Genomic DNA, 17810 nt, shown 5'->3' with positions numbered 1-17810 from the left:
GAGGGCCCAAGCCCAACGCACTACTCCCGACTCCATTTACACGACAGTTATCCCCTCTTCCTCTCATTTTATATTCTTCGCATAGATCCTTCAAGGTCTACTTCCTCTTTCCAGAACTGCAAGGACCCAACCATTTCCAAAGTCAACTTCGCAAGAGCGTCCGCCACAGCGTTTGCTTCTCGCCTAATCCACTCTGCTCTGACTTCCCACCTTCGATCCATTAAGTCAGCAATCTCCTTCCATAAACCACTGGTAAAGCTTCCTTCGTTTTCCTTCCCCTTCAACCTTCTAACGACTTCTCTCGCATCAAATTCCAATATCACCTTTTGGATCCCCAGATTCCAGACCCCAAGCTTCTGCCTCTTCTGGTGTGCAGCGCCCCACTTTCGCTGATCAGCTCTCTGCTCTGCTTCCCATTAGTTCTTGTTCTGCCTCAAAAAAAAAAAAAAAAAAAAAACAAAGGGAAGGTAAATAACAGAGTATAATTCTTTTTTAATTTTTTTTGGGTGACAATAGACCCTGCGGTTGATGCAATGGATCTTCCAGCAGTTGCGGTTTCTCTGTCCTCCACTAATATGCCCAGACATTCAGTCGTTTGTTTGTTTTTTTTTTTTTCTTCACATGACCATAAAGTAGACAGAAGGTTTTTTGTCTTATATATTTTGTTACATCATTAAGTTAAATTTTTAACTTAATAATATGTTTGCACTAATTGGGTGAATTGTTGTTTGCTATTTGTGTGTAGTGGGGCATAATCTCTTAATTTGATTTGAGAGTCACTCCGGAAGACGTTTCTGCGTTATTTGTCTAATTTCATCATCACATTTAAGGTAAGCAACGATTATATTAGATTAAGTCATTTAACTGATCTATTTATTTATTTATTTTCTTTTTTCCTTTTTATTTAGCTTGATGAAGGACTTCTTTTTTTCACTTTTTTTTATGATCCAAGGATTCTCTTACCTTCATTATCATCTGGCTACTTTACATGTCTATTGTATTGTCTCATCTATTATATTCTTTGATTATCATTTGAACTCAATGTTCAGATTCTTAAATAACGAATAATTTTATTACAAACTTAAGTCTTACCTAATCTTTTTGCATATGTAAAGTATTTGTTTTTCAATCAACGGAACTAGTATTTATACATCAAATAATGGATTTATTAGATGGGTTTCTTATAGTTTTCTGAAATTAACTTGATTTAAGTTTTTTTATAAGTAATCATATATTTTTAATTTAAGTCAATAAAATTTATTAATTGATTATTAAAAGCTTTAGTTTTTCTATTAAAATAAAAGTATATAATGATTTTTAGAGATGCGTGTACTTTGGCCAGTCACAAAAAATGCATTCAATTTTGGCTTGGACAACTTTTTCTCTCCTTGTTGACATTTCTATATAATACGCAATTACCATTTACCAGGATTAATAGGTAATGATATTATTTGAAAAAATGGTAATTACATCTATAAGTTTTAAATAAAGAATTTATTTCTAATTAAGTTTTGTGAAGTTAGTTATGATTATTTTTTCTTATGAAATGATATAGACGTAAAGCAGTTATGAAAACAAATTCTTAAAGATTATTTTTTTATTAAATATGTTAATACTTTAATATTTATCAAAATAATGCCATTGTTTTAATTTAGAGACAATCGTTGCTTGTTTCTTTCTTGCATTTGCATCTGAACATATCGCACAAATCTGAACTTGACAATTCCTAGGACAATATTATTTATTTATCTTACGTGTCCTCAAACGATAGATTTCTTTCAGCAGGAAATTATTAGAAACACGTGTTACGAAATTATACTATATATCGCTTGCTTTAACATAAAAAGATTTATTAGTTTTTAATATTAAAATCCAGAGTCAACGATACATAAGATCAATTCTACTATGTACGTCTCGTGTTTATTTATTGTTTGATCATTATTTGAACTCCAAATTTGAGTTTTTATCAAGGTACTATATATACTACTTGGCGTTATATATTTGTTTATTACTCTTCAGGTTCTAAATATAAGACTCTTTTTATAAAGTACATTATAAAAAAAGGTCTTATATTTAGGACAAGAGGAGTAATAGAAAATCAAAACATTATTGGACTTTAAATTAACTTTTCAGGCATAATAATATTATAAATTAAACACAATCTGTGAGACACTTCTTTATAATATATTATGCTGAATTTACAATAATTGAATTATGTATACTTCTTGTTTCTGTTTCTAATTGTTATTTGCTAACTTCGTGTAGCTGGGCATCTCTTAATTTGATCTGAAGTGGATATTTCTGCATCACTCGTCCAATTCTATTCTGATATTTGAGGTTAGTGACAATTACACTATCTGAATAACCCACATACCAAAACTCATTATCTATTTATTTACTTATTTTCATTTTTAATTGTTTAGCATGAGTATAATAAGGAAATAAATTCTCAATCACCATAGGAGATGGTACCTTGATAAAATACTCAAGTAAAGAATAATTTACTTTTATTTTTACAATTTAATTTTTTTAATCCAAAAACTATTAGTTTTATTATCATCTCTCTACTTTACTTTACATGTCTGTATCTTTTTTTTTTTTTTTGCTAAAGCATAAGTATCCTCCTATTGAAGGTAATCTTATTCGAGGTACTGTTGGACACTAAATGTAAACACCTCTCCTAATAGAGATTCGAATTTTGATTCATTATATTGTAAGGGACTAATCCTTTTTACTAGACCCAATTTTCATTAGTACATGTCTGTATCAATTTAGATGCCACTATATAGAGTGGAGATGCCACTATATAAAGTGGAACTTTCTTTAAAGGCTTAGCCTTTAGGTCAGAAGATTCTTATATAACAAATAATTTTACCATAAACTCAAGTCTCACCTAGAATTTTTTTAACATAAAAATATTTGCCTGTCAAATAAAGAATCTAATATTTGTACATTAAACACTGGGTTTATTAGATGTTATTTTATATTATTCTTCATTTAACATAATTTATTTTTTATAAATAATTATATTTTTAATTTGAATCAGTTAAATTTATTAATAGTATGATTATTAAATGCTTTAGTTTTCCTGTTAAAATAAAAATACAGTGTAGTAGTACTTATATTTTGAAAAGAAAAGAATTCTTTAAATTAAGGGAAAAGTTTATTATAGGATCACTGTAGCTAATTAATATCAGTAAACCTCCAAATCATTTCAAAATTTCAATTAACCCCCTTGAACTAAAATGAAATTAAAACTTAAGAATAAAAATATAATAATACCTCTTTTTAATTTTTTTTTTTAAATTAATTGTCTTCGGAGCTCCGACCACTGGCATTCAAAATCGGGACTCCGGTGGCCAGAAGAATTTTTTTAAAATAAGGTGGCCAAAAGGTTTTGAATTCATAACCACTAAGCCAATCAAATCAAAATACTATTTTGGAGGTAGTTTCAGACTTAGTTTGAATTAATTTTTCTTGTTAAATGATATAAATGTGTTTGAATCCCCGCATTTGATTGATGCCGACTACCAATCAGCCACAGTCAATGGAGGTTAACCAATCATAAAAATAATCATTAAAAAAATTCTAATAGTAGGTGAGTAGGTATCATTTTTACCTTATAACTTGTCTTTTCATCAATTCATGTTAACGTTAAATAATAACATCGCGTGTCATTGAAAAAGAACAGCATTCAAGTACTAGTATTTTTACATGACTTTTAATAAATTTTTTAGTAAGGTAAATATGATCGGAACATCATTTCCTTATTTTAGATATTCTTTGTTCTTGAATTATATTTATTTTAACTTTAGAAACAAAACAAATTGATGAAGTCTATTGCATCTATTTTGTCCAATTCTTGATAAATCCCTTAGCTGTGAAGGATTTAATGTTGAATTATAATTATTTTACGGCAATATCCAACAAATATATTTGTTCCAATTCTTAAATGGTAGCATAACTACATTATGAAAAGGATTTGAAGAATTTACTTTATTTTTGTCAAAAAAATTATTTTTCAATCAGTCCGTCAAATTTATGGAGTTCTTTATTCTCTTTATTTCTAATTTATTTTTTGTTCATATTTTACCGGGGAAATTAATTTCGGATAATACTTACATCAAGTTTTTTATTTTTGTTATGTCAAGTTCTTCAACCACATATGAACATGTATCCTATTCTTAAAATAGTAGCGTTTAATTATAAATTCACATCAAATAAAAAAGGACACGTGATTATATGGAATTGAAGAACTGACATAATAGATATAAGAAATTTGACTTAAATTTTTTTTAATTATTTTTCTATTAAAATCCAACTTGTCTCGATATAGGGGGGGGAATAACTTTTCTTCTGGCGAAAGAATACAACTGCATCAAAAACACTGAATTTGATAGATGATTTTCTGTATTATTCTGAATTTATGTTAATTGAACCATTTTTGCACCTATATAAATTGTTTTAATTTAATTCACTTTAAATTATTAAGAAGATTACTACAATTTTTAGTTTCCATTTGAAAATAATAAATGATCATACTAACACCATTACAAAAAATGTTTCTAACCAGTTAAAATGCCGTTTTCTAACCAGTATAAAAGGTCCTTTTTTTCTTCTTTTTTTTACTTGTGTGAATTCCTGTTTAAAGAAATCAGTGCATATTTGTTACAAATAGTCAATTTAATTAATTTTTATAATATCTCTACGTTAATTATTTAACTGTTATGTTAAGGACCATGTGTATTAACAGTTAACTACCCTTTTTTGAAAGAGTCTCAGTTTCTACTGTTAATTATATCCTCTTATAAATTATTTACTTCTTCTAGCCATAAGTTTGTTGTGTAATTTTTTTATATTATTTGAACATCACTTCAACTCAAAATTGAAATCATTAGATAATTGTATTATAAATTTACGTTTTCACAACTATTTTCTCCAAGTCAAGTCCCTTGATTAAAAAAGTTTATATTATATATCAAACGAAAACTTAACTAATTGAACCGTTGTGTGAATTCTAGAAATTTTTTTTAATACAATATAATATCTCCTAAACATATATAAAGTGAATTATTTCTTCATCCAATCTCAAATTTATACATGTTGTCAGCGTGTTATGCTTGCGACATTATTTTGTATTTGGAATTATTACAAGTTGGTGTATTTATACATAAGATTTACTTGTATTGCATTAGATGGAAGAAATTGGGACTTGTATTGCGACCAAGCTTGCAGAATGTCTATGGGATCCAATTTCACGTCGTGCCCGTTATTTGTTTTGCTTCAACCAATACATTGAGGATGTTGAGAAAATAAAAGAAGGGTTGGAGGTGACACTAGAAGATGTGAAAAAGCGTAAGGAAGAAGCTCATCGAAAAGCTGAAGAAATAATACCATCTGCAAAGAAGTGGTTGGATGATGTGAATGCTCTCCTAGAGGAGGTGCAAAAGCTACAGCAAGAGGTTGGAGGAGGAGGAAAGAAATGTTTTAACATGTCGCTCAAGTATTCCTTAGCAAAAGAAATGGATGATAAGGCGAAGCAGATGAAGGATCTCAAAGACAATCCCCCCTCTGAGCCATTTTCCCTGCCGAAACCACCTCCTAATCTCAGTGATCAATTTTCTTCCAAGGATGTCATGGACTTCAAATCAAGGGAGTCAATTTTTAATAGCCTTTTCGAGGCTATTAAAGATGGCAAGAATAGGATGGTGGGCCTGTATGGTATTGGGGGCTCAGGTAAAACCACCTTGGCAATCGAAGTGGGTAAGAAAGTTGAACGGCTGAAGCTTTTTGACAAAGTGGTCCCGGTAGTTGTCTCTCGGCCTCTTAATGTTAGGAACATCCAAGAACAAATAAAAGGAAAAACGGGTTTGAAATTTGAGGAAAATATTGAAGCAATCATAGCAGCGAGGCTATTAACTGAATTCAAAAGGATGAAAATACTTATAATCTTGGACGATGTTTGGAGCGATCTAAATCTCCAAGAAATTGGTATTCCGATTAATGAAAATTGTCGCGTTTTGTTAACTACTCGTCGTCTAGATGTTTGTCGCTATATGGGTTGTGAGGAAAATTTTGAATTGCCTCTCTTGATTGAGGAGGAAGCATGGGATTTGTTAAAGATGCATGCAAACAGAACCCATGACTCATTGAATGAGTTTGTTGGTGTGGGAAAGAAAATTGTTGATGAGTGCAAGGGACTACCTATTGCAATTGTGACAGTGGGAAGGGCATTAAGAGGAAGAGGAATTCTGGACTGGAAGCGAGCACTATGGAGGCTACAACAAGCCCTACCATTGGATATTGATGAGAGTTCAAAGGGCCCTTATGCATGTCTCAAATTGAGTTATGATTATTTGCCAACAAGTCTAGCAAAGCAACTCTTCCTATTGTGCTCTATGTTTCCTGAAGATCATCAAATTCATAGAGAGGATCTTATTCGATTTGCCAAAGGGACTTTGAAATTTGAGGGGAATATTGTTTATGCAGTGGAGGATGCAAGGAGGGAGATTTTAGTAAGCATCAACAGTCTATTAGATTCTTGTTTATTAATGCATACAAATGAGCAAGCATGTCTAAAAATGCATGATTTAGTTCGGGATGTAGCTTTATGGATTGCAAGGGAGCAACATCAAGCAATTTTGGTGGATAGCGATGCGGTTTCAAAAATGTTGGCTGAAAATGGAAGTTTGAAAGAGACAAAGGTAATATCATTATGGAATCTGGAAGGTAATTGTTGGCAGTCTAATCAATTGCATTGTCCAACACTTGAGGTTCTGCTACTTCATCCCAAAGGGTTCATTGAAGATCTTGGAGGGATTGAAGCACTCAAAATCTTGGTCCTTGCAACATCTAGCTTTCAATGGGAAGGACTTGGTTGGCATACACAAATTCATTGGTCAATGCCGCAATCAATTGTGTCATCATTAATTAATCTTCATACCTTATGCTTAAGAGGAATTGCATTGGGTGACATCTCTTTTCTAGGTCAACTCAAAGGATTAGAGATTCTTGACTTGCGTGGTTCTCAATTTGATGAATTACCTATTGGAATTGTAGGTATGAAAAAATTGAAGCTGTTGGATGTGTTTGGGTGTGAAATTGAGAAAAGTCCTTTTGAAGTTATTGGAAGATGTGAGCAACTTGAAGAATTATACTTTTGGGAAAAGAAATCTGCCATCCCAGAAAATTTCTCTCTTTCAAGGTTGAAGAGGTTGAAGAGGTACGTTATCTATAATGTCGCATCATTGAGTATTTCTAGATATCTACATCCTCTTTTTCTAGAATATTGTGATACTCACTGTATTGAAGAACTGAGAGCTTGGTGCATACAAGGCTTCAAAGTCTCTGTTTCGGATTCATCAATGAAAGATCTCATTCTTAGACCAAACTGCCTTTGGCTAGACAATTGTAGGTGGGATCTTAATGATATAAATTGTGAAATAAAGCACTTAGCAATTTCATGCTGCGTGGAGAAGAGATTCATAGCTGATAACCTTAGTACCAACATTCTTCAAACAGGACAAGTGTTCTCCCACCTGATTAGTTTAAGATTGATAAACATGAATAGTCTTGAAGGAGTGTTCCAAGATTCATCGATCACATGTTCTCTCCTGATGTTACAAGAGTTGTTTCTAGAGAGGTGTCCAGAATTGGGAACCTACATCTTCACCCATGCCACTGTTACAAGCCTACCGAAGCTGAGGAAACTTGAGATTGAGGATTGCAGCAAATTGAAATGGCTATTCTCTTATTCTCTAGCTTCTCAGTGTCCTTCGCTAGAGGAATTGCTAATAAAGGATTGTCCTAAACTTGAGAGGCTCACTGATGAAGAAGATGCGCATGGTGATTGTCTGCTGCAACAAAGGGAGGCCCTTCAAGACTATCCATACGTAAGTGTTATATCCGCAAAATTCGTCTTGAATCATTGCACATTTGAAATAATAATCCATGTTGATGCGTTTGCTGGAAAAAGGTTGCAAGCTGAATTTGTTTCTTTTCTTATGGTGCTGAATTTTATATCCTTTTCTTAAATTATCATGAGAAATTAATGTGCCTACTTTATCACTCTATTTGGTGGTTTTAACTTTCTGGTCAAATAAATAGTTGTGTATTACAATTTCTAACATCATCTATATATTGCGGAAACTAGTTTTTAGAGGCTAGTCTAAATTCGTGCAATTGCTAGTTGCACATATTTTTCGGACATTTCGTTTTTGCTTTTGGTGCATTCTACCTAGTTTTTTTTTTTAATTAAAAATTGGCCTGTTTACTTTTAAACTTTATTTTAAAAAGTCATGTTTATAAGCAAATAATATACGTAAGATTAAAAAAGTACTCCAACACATTCTGAATGAGAGGCAATAGTCATTTTCTTTAATTCAAGTTTTTGCAAATATATAACTTTATTTTTTATTTCTGAAATTTGAAAGCTCTGTAGCAAACGTCATACGTAGTGTTTTTATATGCTTGTAAGTGTGTGTGATTGAGCTACTATTTGAGTTTTACTTTTTATTTCAAGACAAGAAATGCTATTTGTTTTTATCGATTTGTATCTTTCATATTAAAAATCTTTTATCAAATGATTACTTTTAATTTGCCAAATGCAACTGTATATATTTTCCAAATAATTAATTTCATATTTTGAACAACGCTTTATTTTTTTATTTCCTATTTTTGTTAAGAAAATAATTCTGACTAACACGATGAGAGTAAGAGACAAGTTGTAATTAATGTGTGCATTTCTTAATTATAATTTGAATGCATATATATGTATGTACAGGGGAATCAGATTGTGGTCACTACTGCGGAAAGCTCCCACCATTCACGAAATCAGAAACTCTGGACCCCTTTCCTAAGTTTGAAATATGTAGATATTGAAAGAAGCGGAATGAAAGGTACTCTGTTTGAGGTTCACCAAGTCAGAGGAATAGAATCCATTGAAGCAAGCGACGAACCTTTGACATTGAATTCAGAGTTGCGTTCATTACATTTATCAGATCTAGGAGAGTTGGAATATATTTGGAAGGGTCCCACACGAAGTGTGAGCCTTTATAGACTTAAAGATGTTGCATTGTGGGACTGCTCAAAGTTGAGGAATGTTTTCACTCTTGCAATTGTCACAAGCTTTCCAGAATTGAAGACATTACGAGTACAGTCTGGTGAGGAATGGAAGGGAATATTTTGTGAAGAATCACTTGAAAGTCTTTCTTCTTCTTCTAATGTTTGCTTCCCCAAACTTGAGCATATTGACATATGGAGATGTCATAAAATGAAAAGGGTGTTCTCATATTCTATGGCTTCTCATCATTGTCCTTCACTAGAGAAGCTGAACATAAATGATTGCTCTAAACTGGAGAGGGTTCTTGATGAAGAAACGGCACATGATGGGAATTGGTCGCTACCTCTTCTCAAACTAAAGGAATTAGATCTACAAAGGGTGCCGAAATTGAGAGAGATATTTGGAGGAGCATTATTGGAGTGTCCGCAACATGTAAGTATTTTCCGCGAACAATCAAATATTATTTTTAGCTCAACTTGTTGCTTTTCTCATAATAAATAATAACATGAATGATAACACGCTATTAATTTTAATCTGTATTTCTTATTTCTTTTGTTGGTGAACTTTTTTTTTCCCGATAAAACGTACGTAACTCCTTTTGTTCTTTTGCTGTTAAAATTTTTGTCAAAATTTCTTTCACATTGCTAAAAAATTTCTTTTGTTGAGCCTACCTCTTTTCCTGTTAAAAATTGGCATGTTTATTTTTAAATTTATTTGGAAAAATCGTGCTTACTACCAAAGAATATATATATATATTAGTTTTAAGAATATATGTTGAATATAATAACAGGAACTAATTATTTCAATTTTTGGTTAATGTTTTGGCGCCAGCTCATTATTGTGGAAATGAAAAGTAATTATCCCAGACTGTTTTATTTGGAACAAATCAGTGTGGATAATATATGAAGGTCTAAATTAATAAAACTTATGTTATTACAATATTAAAATTATGTGAAAAATGGGGTTTAATTTTTTATTTTTTCTTGATGAATTTTGATAAAACATTAACTTCTTTTGTTCTTTTTTTTTAATTGTCAAATAATATCTTTTACTTTGCTAAATGCATCATTTTGTCAAACGGGCGAAATTGATTGGGTTTATATTGTGAAGAGTGTCGTAAAAATTGGCATGTTTGTTTTGTAAAATTTGTCGATTAGATATTTTAAAGAGACTCAGCTAAAAAAAAAAAAGAAGATATTTTAAAGAGACTTTCTTCCTTTTATTGATTCTCCCTCTTTTTCTTGTTAAAATTTTTTATTTATTTGAAAAAAAATCATGTTTTTATTGTCAAATTTTTGTTTAATAAGAAGCAATAATTATTTCAACTTTTGTTTTAATTAATCTTTTCGCTCCAGCCCATTGTTGTGGAAATGGAAAGTAATTATACATACTAGTATAGGTCTTATATTTAGGACCGGAGGAATACTGTTTTATTTGTAACAAATCAGTGTAGATAATATATGAAGCCCTAAATTAGTAAAATTTGTCTTATTGAGATTACGTTATTACAATAGTAAAAATATACAAACAAAAAAAAAAGGGTTTCATTCATAATGTTAATTTATAGTTTGATTTGTTGTGGTTCATGTATATTGTCCATCTTTCGGATTGTCATGTAATCATTGGATATAATTACTTTACAGAAAAATGAAAACAAGAAAGCAAGGGCCGCGTATTCAGAGTTGTGTTCTATATCTTTAGATGATCTGGAAGAGTTGGAATACATTTGGAAGGGTCCCACACAGAGCGTGAGCCTCCACAGACTTGACAGTGTTCACATGTGGAATTGTTCAAAGTTGAGGAATATTTTCACTCTTACAATTGTCACAAGCCTTCCAGAATTGAAGACATTACTTGTAGATTCCTGTGAGGAATTGGAGGGAATATTTTGTGAAGAATCACTTGAAAATCTTTCTTCTTCTTCTAATGTTTGCTTCCCCAAACTTGAGAATATTCTGATATGGAGATGCAATAAAATGAAAAGGGTGTTCTCATATTCTATGGCTTCTCATCATTGTCCTTCACTAGAGAACTTGGAAATAGAGTATTGCTCTGAACTGGAGGGGGTTGTTGATGAAAAAGAAGCACATGATGGGGATTGGCGGCTACCTCTTCTCAAACTGAAGGAATTACATCTAAGAGAGTTGCCAAAATTGAGAGACATATTTGGAAGAGGATTATTGGAGTGTCCGCAACAACACGTAAGTATTTTCCACAAACAATCAAATATTATTTTTAGCTGAACTTGTTGCTTTTCTCATAATAAATAATAGACATGAATGATAAAATGCTATTATTGTTAATCTGTATTTGTTATTTTTTTTGTTGGTGAAACTTTTTTTCTCTGATAAAACGTACGTTAACCCCTTTTGTTCTTTTGCTTTTAAAATTTTTGTCAAAATAATTTCTTTCATATTGCCAAATAATTTCCTTTGTTTAGTCTACCTCTTTTCCTGTTAAACATTGGCATATTTATTTTTAAATTTATTTGGAAAAACCAAAGAATATAGATATATATATATATTAGTTTTAAGAATATATCTTGAATATAATAAGAGGAAGAGGAACTAATTATTTTAATTTTTGGTTAATGCTTTGGCGCCAGCTCATTATTGTGGAAATGGAAAGTATTTATCCAAGACTGTTTTATTTGGAACAAATCAGTGTGGATAATATATGAAGGTCTAAATTAATAAAACTTATGTTATTACAATATTAAAATTATGTGAAAATGGGGTTTAATTTGTTATTTTTCCTTGATGAATTTTGATAAAACCTTAACTTGTTTTGTTCTTTTTTTTTAACAAAAAATTGTCAAATAATTTCTTTAACTTTGCTAAATGCACCACTTTGTCAAATGTGCGAAATTGATTGGGTTTATATTGTGAAGAGTGTCGTAAAAATTGACATGTTTGCTTTGTCAAATTTGTCGTTTAGACATTTTAAAGAGATTTTTTTTTCCTTTTGTTAATTCTCCCTCTTTTTCTTGTTAAAAAATTTAATTGATTTGAAAAAATCGTGTTCTTACTATCAAATTTTGGGCAATACTTATTTCAATTTTTGTTTTAATTAATGTTTTCGCTCCAGCTCATTGTTGTGGAAATGGAAAGTAATTATTCAATACTGTTTTATTTGTAACAAATCAGTGTGGATAATATATGAAGGCCTAAATTAGTAAAATTTATCTTATTGAGATTACATTATTACAATATTAAAAATATTAGTGTTAATTTACAGTTTGATTTGATATGGCTCATTTATATTGTCAATCTTTCGGATTGTCATGTAATCATTGGATATAATTACTTTACAGAAAAATGAGAATAAGAGAGCAAGGGCCACGAATTCAGAGTTGTGTTCTATAGTTTTACGTGATCTAGAAGAGTTGGAATACATTTGGAAGGGCTCCACACAAAGTGTGAGCCTCTATAGACTTGAAGGTATTGAATTGTGGGAATGCCCAAAATTGAGGAATATTTTCACTGTTGCAATTGTCACAAGCCTTCCAGACTTGAAGACATTAGAAGTATTTTTTTGTGAGGAATGGGAGGGAATATTTTGTGAAGAATCACTTGAAAATCTTTCTTCTTCTTCTAATGTTTGCTTCCCCAAACTTGAGGAAATTAGGATATCGGAATCCCATAAAATGAAAAGGGTGTTCTCATATTCTATGGCTTCTCATCATTGTCCTTCACTAGAGAACTTGGAAATAGATAATTGCTCTAAACTGGAGAAGGTTGTTGATGAAGAAGCAACACATGATGGGGATTGGCCGCTACCTCTTCTCAAACTGAAGCAATTATCTCTAACGGAGTTGCCAAAATTGAGAGAGATATTTGGAGGAGGATTATTGGAGTGTCAGCAACACGTAAGTATTGTCCGTAAACAATCAAATATTATTTTTAGCTCAAATTGTTGCTTTTCTCATAATAAATAATAAACATGAATGATAAAATGCTATTATTTTCAATCTGTATTTGTTATTTTTTTTGTTGGTGAACTTTTTTTTTCCCCTGATAAAACGTACGTTACCTCCTTTTGTTCTTTTGCTTTTAAAATTTTTGTCAAAATAATTTCTTTCACATTGCCAAATAATTTCCTTTGTTGACTCTACCTCTTTTCCTTTTAAAAATTGGCATGTTTATTTTTAAATTTATTTGAAAAAATCGTGTTTACTATCAAAGAATATAGATATATATATATTAGTTTTAAGAATATATCTTGAATATAATAACAGGAACTAATTATTTCAGTTTTTGGTTAATGTTTTGGTGCCAGCTCATTATTGTAGAAATGGAACATAATTATCCAAGACTGTTTTATTTGAGACAATGATGTGTGGATAATATATTGAGGTCTAAATTAATAAAACTTATGTTATTACAATATTAAAATTATGTGAAAAATGGGGTTTAATTGGTTATTTTTTCTTGATAAATTTTGATAAAACGTTAACTTCTTTTGTTCTTTTTTTAAAAAAAAATTGTCAAATAATTTCTTTAACTTTGCTAAATGCACCACTTTGTCAAATGTGCGAAATTGATTGGGTTTATATTGTTAAGAGTGTCGTAAAAATTGACATGTTTGCTTTGTCAAATTTGTCGTTTAGATATTTTAAAGAGATTTTTTTCCTTTTGTTAATTCTCCCCCCTTTTTCTTGTTAAAAATTTTAATTGATTTGAAAAAAATCGTATTTTTACTATCAAATTTTGGGCAATAATTATTTCAATTTTTGTTTTAATTAATGTTTTCGCTCCAGCTCATTGTTGTGGAAATGGAAAGTAATTATTCAATACTGTTTTATTTGTAACAAATCAGTGTGGATAATATATGAAAGCCTAAATTAGTAAAATTTATCTTATTGAGATTACGTTATTATAATATTAAAAATACTAATGTTAATTTACAGTTTGATTTGATATGGTTCATGTATATTGTCCATCTTTTGGATTGTCATGTAATCATTGGATATAATTACTTTACAGAAAAATGAGAATAAGAGAGCAAGGGCTACAAATTCAGAGTTGTGTTATATATTTTTACGTGATCTAAAAGAGTTGGAATACATTTGGAAGGGCCCCACACAGAGCGTGAGCCTCCATAGACTTGGAAGTGTTGACCTGTGGAATTGTCCAAAGTTGAGGAATATTTTCACTCTTGCAATTGTCACAAACCTTCCAGAGTTGGAGAGATTAGAAGTAGGGTCTTGTGAGGAATTGGAAGGAATATTTTGTGAAGAATCACTAGAAAATCTTTCTTCTTCTTCTAATGTTTGCTTCCCCAAACTTGAGACAATTGAAATATGGATGTCCCATAAAATGAAAAGGGTGTTCTCATATTCTATGGCTTCTCATCATTGTCCTTCACTAGAGGGGTTGGGCATAGGTGATTGCTCTGAACTGGAAAGGGTTGTTGATGAAGAAGCAGCACATGATGGGGATTGGCGGCTACCTCTTCTCAAACTGAAGAAATTAGATCTGAGAGAGTTGCCGAAATTGAGAGACATATTTGGAGGAGGATTTTTGGAGTGTCCGCAACACGTAAGTATTTTCTGTGAACAATCAAATATTATTTTTAGCTCAACTTGTTGCTTCTCTATAATAAATAATAAACATGAATGATAAAATGCTATTATTTTTAATCTCTATTTGTTATTTTTATTGATGAATTTTTCTCTGATAAAACGTTAACTCCTTTTGTTCGTTTGCTCTTAAAATTTTTGCCGAAGTAATTTCTTTCACATTGCTAAATAATTTTTATGTTATTACAATATTAAAATTATGTGAAAAAAGGGATTTAATTCGTATTGTTAATTTATAGTTGTATTTGATGTGTGGTTCATAGATATTGCCCATCTTTCAGATTGTCATATAACTATTTAATATAATTACTTTACAGAAAAACGAGAATGAGAGAGCAAGGGGAGTGAATTCAGAATTATGCTTTATATATTTAGAAGATATAAAAGTGTTGGAATGTATTTGGAAGGGTCCCATACAAAGTGTGAGCCTCCATAAACTTGAAGATGTTACATTAACGAGTTGCCCAAAGTTGAGAAATGTTTTCACTGTTGCTATTGTTACAAGCCTTCCAGAGTTACGGTCACTTAAAGTTTCTTATTGTGAGGAATGGGAGGGAATATTCTGCGATGAATCACTCAGGCACCTTTCTTCTTCTAATGTTTGCTTCCCTAAACTTGAGAAAATTGAGATAACCGCATGCAACAAAGTGAAATGGTTGTTCTCATCATATTGTCTGGCTTCTCATTGTCCTTCACTAGAGAGAATACACATAAAGGATTGCTCTGAATTTGAAAGGGTTGTTAAGAGATGTGAAGGTGAAGTTGGTGATCATAAAAACCTGTTCCCCAAATTGAAGAAATTGAGTCTCATTAATTTGCCAAAGTTGAGAGAGATATATGAAGGTTATGAGTTCAACTTCCTATTTGGTACTATGCATATACAACATTGTCCAAATATAATTCTACCAGTGGAATACAATGCCTCATCAGGTACTTGCCTACCTACACTTTTTATTTCCACACGGATACACTCTTCCTTTCAAACTCTCTCTTTTGATGCTTTTTCTATTTTATTTTTTGTAATGAATGAAATAGTTTTGTGCACTTACTATTCATATCACTCCGTCACATGCAGCACCTCATTCCCATCTGGTCGTCTTACATATCAAACATATAATTTTGTATGTCATTGATTCTATTTAAAATCACTTGTTTAACCCCTCTACCCCCCCCCCCAAATTTTTTTTTTTTTGCTACTTTATGAGAAATCTGAATTTGAATCTTTATTCTCCTTAAGATGTTGGTTTCTATATATATAATTGTCATTTTATAAAGGTATTGTATTAAATGAATGACATGTTGCAGTAATATTAGAGTTCAATAAGTACGTAACCCAACCTAATCAATGTTCACCATTTACACATTTTTATCACATTGTTAGCATCTTTATAAAAAGATAGATATCTAACGACAAATTTAAAAAATGTGTAAGATAAATTAGGCTGTTAGTTTTATTTTTGTCTACGTGCCATTTTGACGTAACATTTAAGCTTCTAATGAACTGTTTTCTTTTTCAGAATTGGAAACTGAATCGAAGACTGAATTGAAGACTGAATCATAGACTGAATCGAAGACTGAGTCAGAGACTGAATCGGAAAATTAAAACTAAAAAGGTGATGAGGAGCTTTGGTCTTCTAATGGTTTCTTTATCAGCAATTGTGTTTTACTAAATGCTGTGTGAGAATGTGTTAAATCTGCGTCAGTGTGTTAAAATTAAACAAATAAGAAATTAGATATATCTTTACTTTGAAATTGTGTTTGACTTGAGATGTGTTGGAGTTATGTAATTACATTGAAGGCTGATAAAGCCCAATTTTTATATATTTTATCCCACATTAATTCAGGATTTAAATGATAATTTTGAGCTTAATTAGATTTTTTATGCATAATTGGATTGATTGGTTGATTGTGGGATTTTGCATAAAAATTGCGATTTTGGATTGAAAATATGAATATTTTGTGCTTTCCTATTTTTGACTTGGAATTAATTTTTCCTATTTCTTTGAAAACAAGTCTCATATATTTCTAGAAAGATTATTTTTAGAAAGTTTTACACTTTCTTGCCTAATTTTTGTGCAGATTTAATATTTAATTTCTGATTATATTTGGACATAATCTACATTAATGGATGCACTCAAATTCTTGTAAGTCAAGAAAGGGGCATATAGGAAATCCAATGGTGCAAGATTGTTTCTTGGAATCTAAGCACAATCCGATGGCTAATATCAAAGGACAATTCAACGCCTAATACCCCTTAATCATTGATCCCATATTCACGCCTAAGGATACCTCTTTTCCATTGTCCATTGACTCACGCACGGACATCAATTTTTCAATGCCAACTCTCCTCCCCCTCATTCACGTCAAGCAAACCCACCAATTAAATAACCATCCTCTTTCACCAACATAATCCACGTCCTCTTCTTTCTTAATCCACTTCATCTCCACGAAGCATTATCTTCTCTTCTTCACCCCTCATGGCTAGGCATCTAATGACTTTGGAGGGAAGATAATTTTCATGGAGGCTTAAGCTTGTTAGGGAGGCAACTTGGGAGGAGCATGAAGGAGACTAAAGCCTTGGACTAGCACTTGAAGACCACAAGGGAGTGATATTCCATTTATCTTTTAATTCAAGGACTTGAATTGTTTAGTTTTAAATGAGTTCAAGTTGTAATTTTGTTGAGACAATTTAGTTCTAGATTGTCAATTTTATTCTTGGACTAAATTGATATTTGGATCTTATTTGTGCCAAGATACTTGTTGGAATATATGTTTGGAACCTTTGCATTGTTAATTGAATTTATAATTGAGTTTTCATTATGAGTTTAATTATCAATGTGGTTTGAATTGCAAAATTTGGGTTCTTTCACCTCTTAATTGTTTAATTAAGTTGGTTGATTATCTGATTGTTTAATTGGATAATTTCAAACATAATTTCCAAAATTAAATTGAATTATCTTCATTGGTTTTAATAGGCTTAATTAACCAACCTTATACTGTTATGAGTTCTCTAATGGTTTAAGGGTTTTTAAAGTTAAGGGTTTCCTTTATTTCAAGTAGGTAGTTAAGTTTATTAATTCCACTCTCTTATCATCTCCTTTTGGTCTAATTAACTGATTAAGGTTATGAAGGTTGAATTCATGCGAATCCTAAGTTGTCCCCTCTACC

The 17810-nt window shown here is 31.1% G+C and overlaps 1 protein-coding gene and 1 long non-coding RNA gene across 2 annotated transcripts; both read left to right on the top strand.

Moving 5' to 3' along the window:
- Nucleotides 1–747: 747 nt before the first annotated feature.
- LOC114753608 (uncharacterized) lies at nucleotides 748–5311 on the top strand. The gene is made up of 3 exons (XR_003741029.1): nucleotides 748–830; nucleotides 2266–2337; nucleotides 5196–5311. It is a non-coding gene; the product is annotated as an uncharacterized LOC114753608 (long non-coding RNA).
- Nucleotides 5312–5492: 181 nt separating this feature from the next.
- LOC114753607 (uncharacterized) lies at nucleotides 5493–16203 on the top strand. The gene is made up of 8 exons (XM_028942298.1): nucleotides 5493–7892; nucleotides 8783–9493; nucleotides 10705–11262; nucleotides 12375–12501; nucleotides 12760–12929; nucleotides 14047–14601; nucleotides 14960–15572; nucleotides 16160–16203. Exons 1-8 carry the CDS (start codon nucleotides 5493–5495, stop codon nucleotides 16201–16203), a joined length of 5178 nt encoding a protein of 1725 aa, XP_028798131.1.
- Nucleotides 16204–17810: the final 1607 nt, after the last annotated feature.

Source organism: Neltuma alba, unplaced genomic scaffold (assembly GCF_004799145.2).
Source record: "Neltuma alba isolate B1F8T4 unplaced genomic scaffold, ASM479914v2 tig00008021_pilon, whole genome shotgun sequence".
NCBI lineage: Eukaryota > Viridiplantae > Streptophyta > Magnoliopsida > Fabales > Fabaceae > Neltuma > Neltuma alba.
This window is presented reverse-complemented; position numbering and strand designations above follow the sequence as displayed.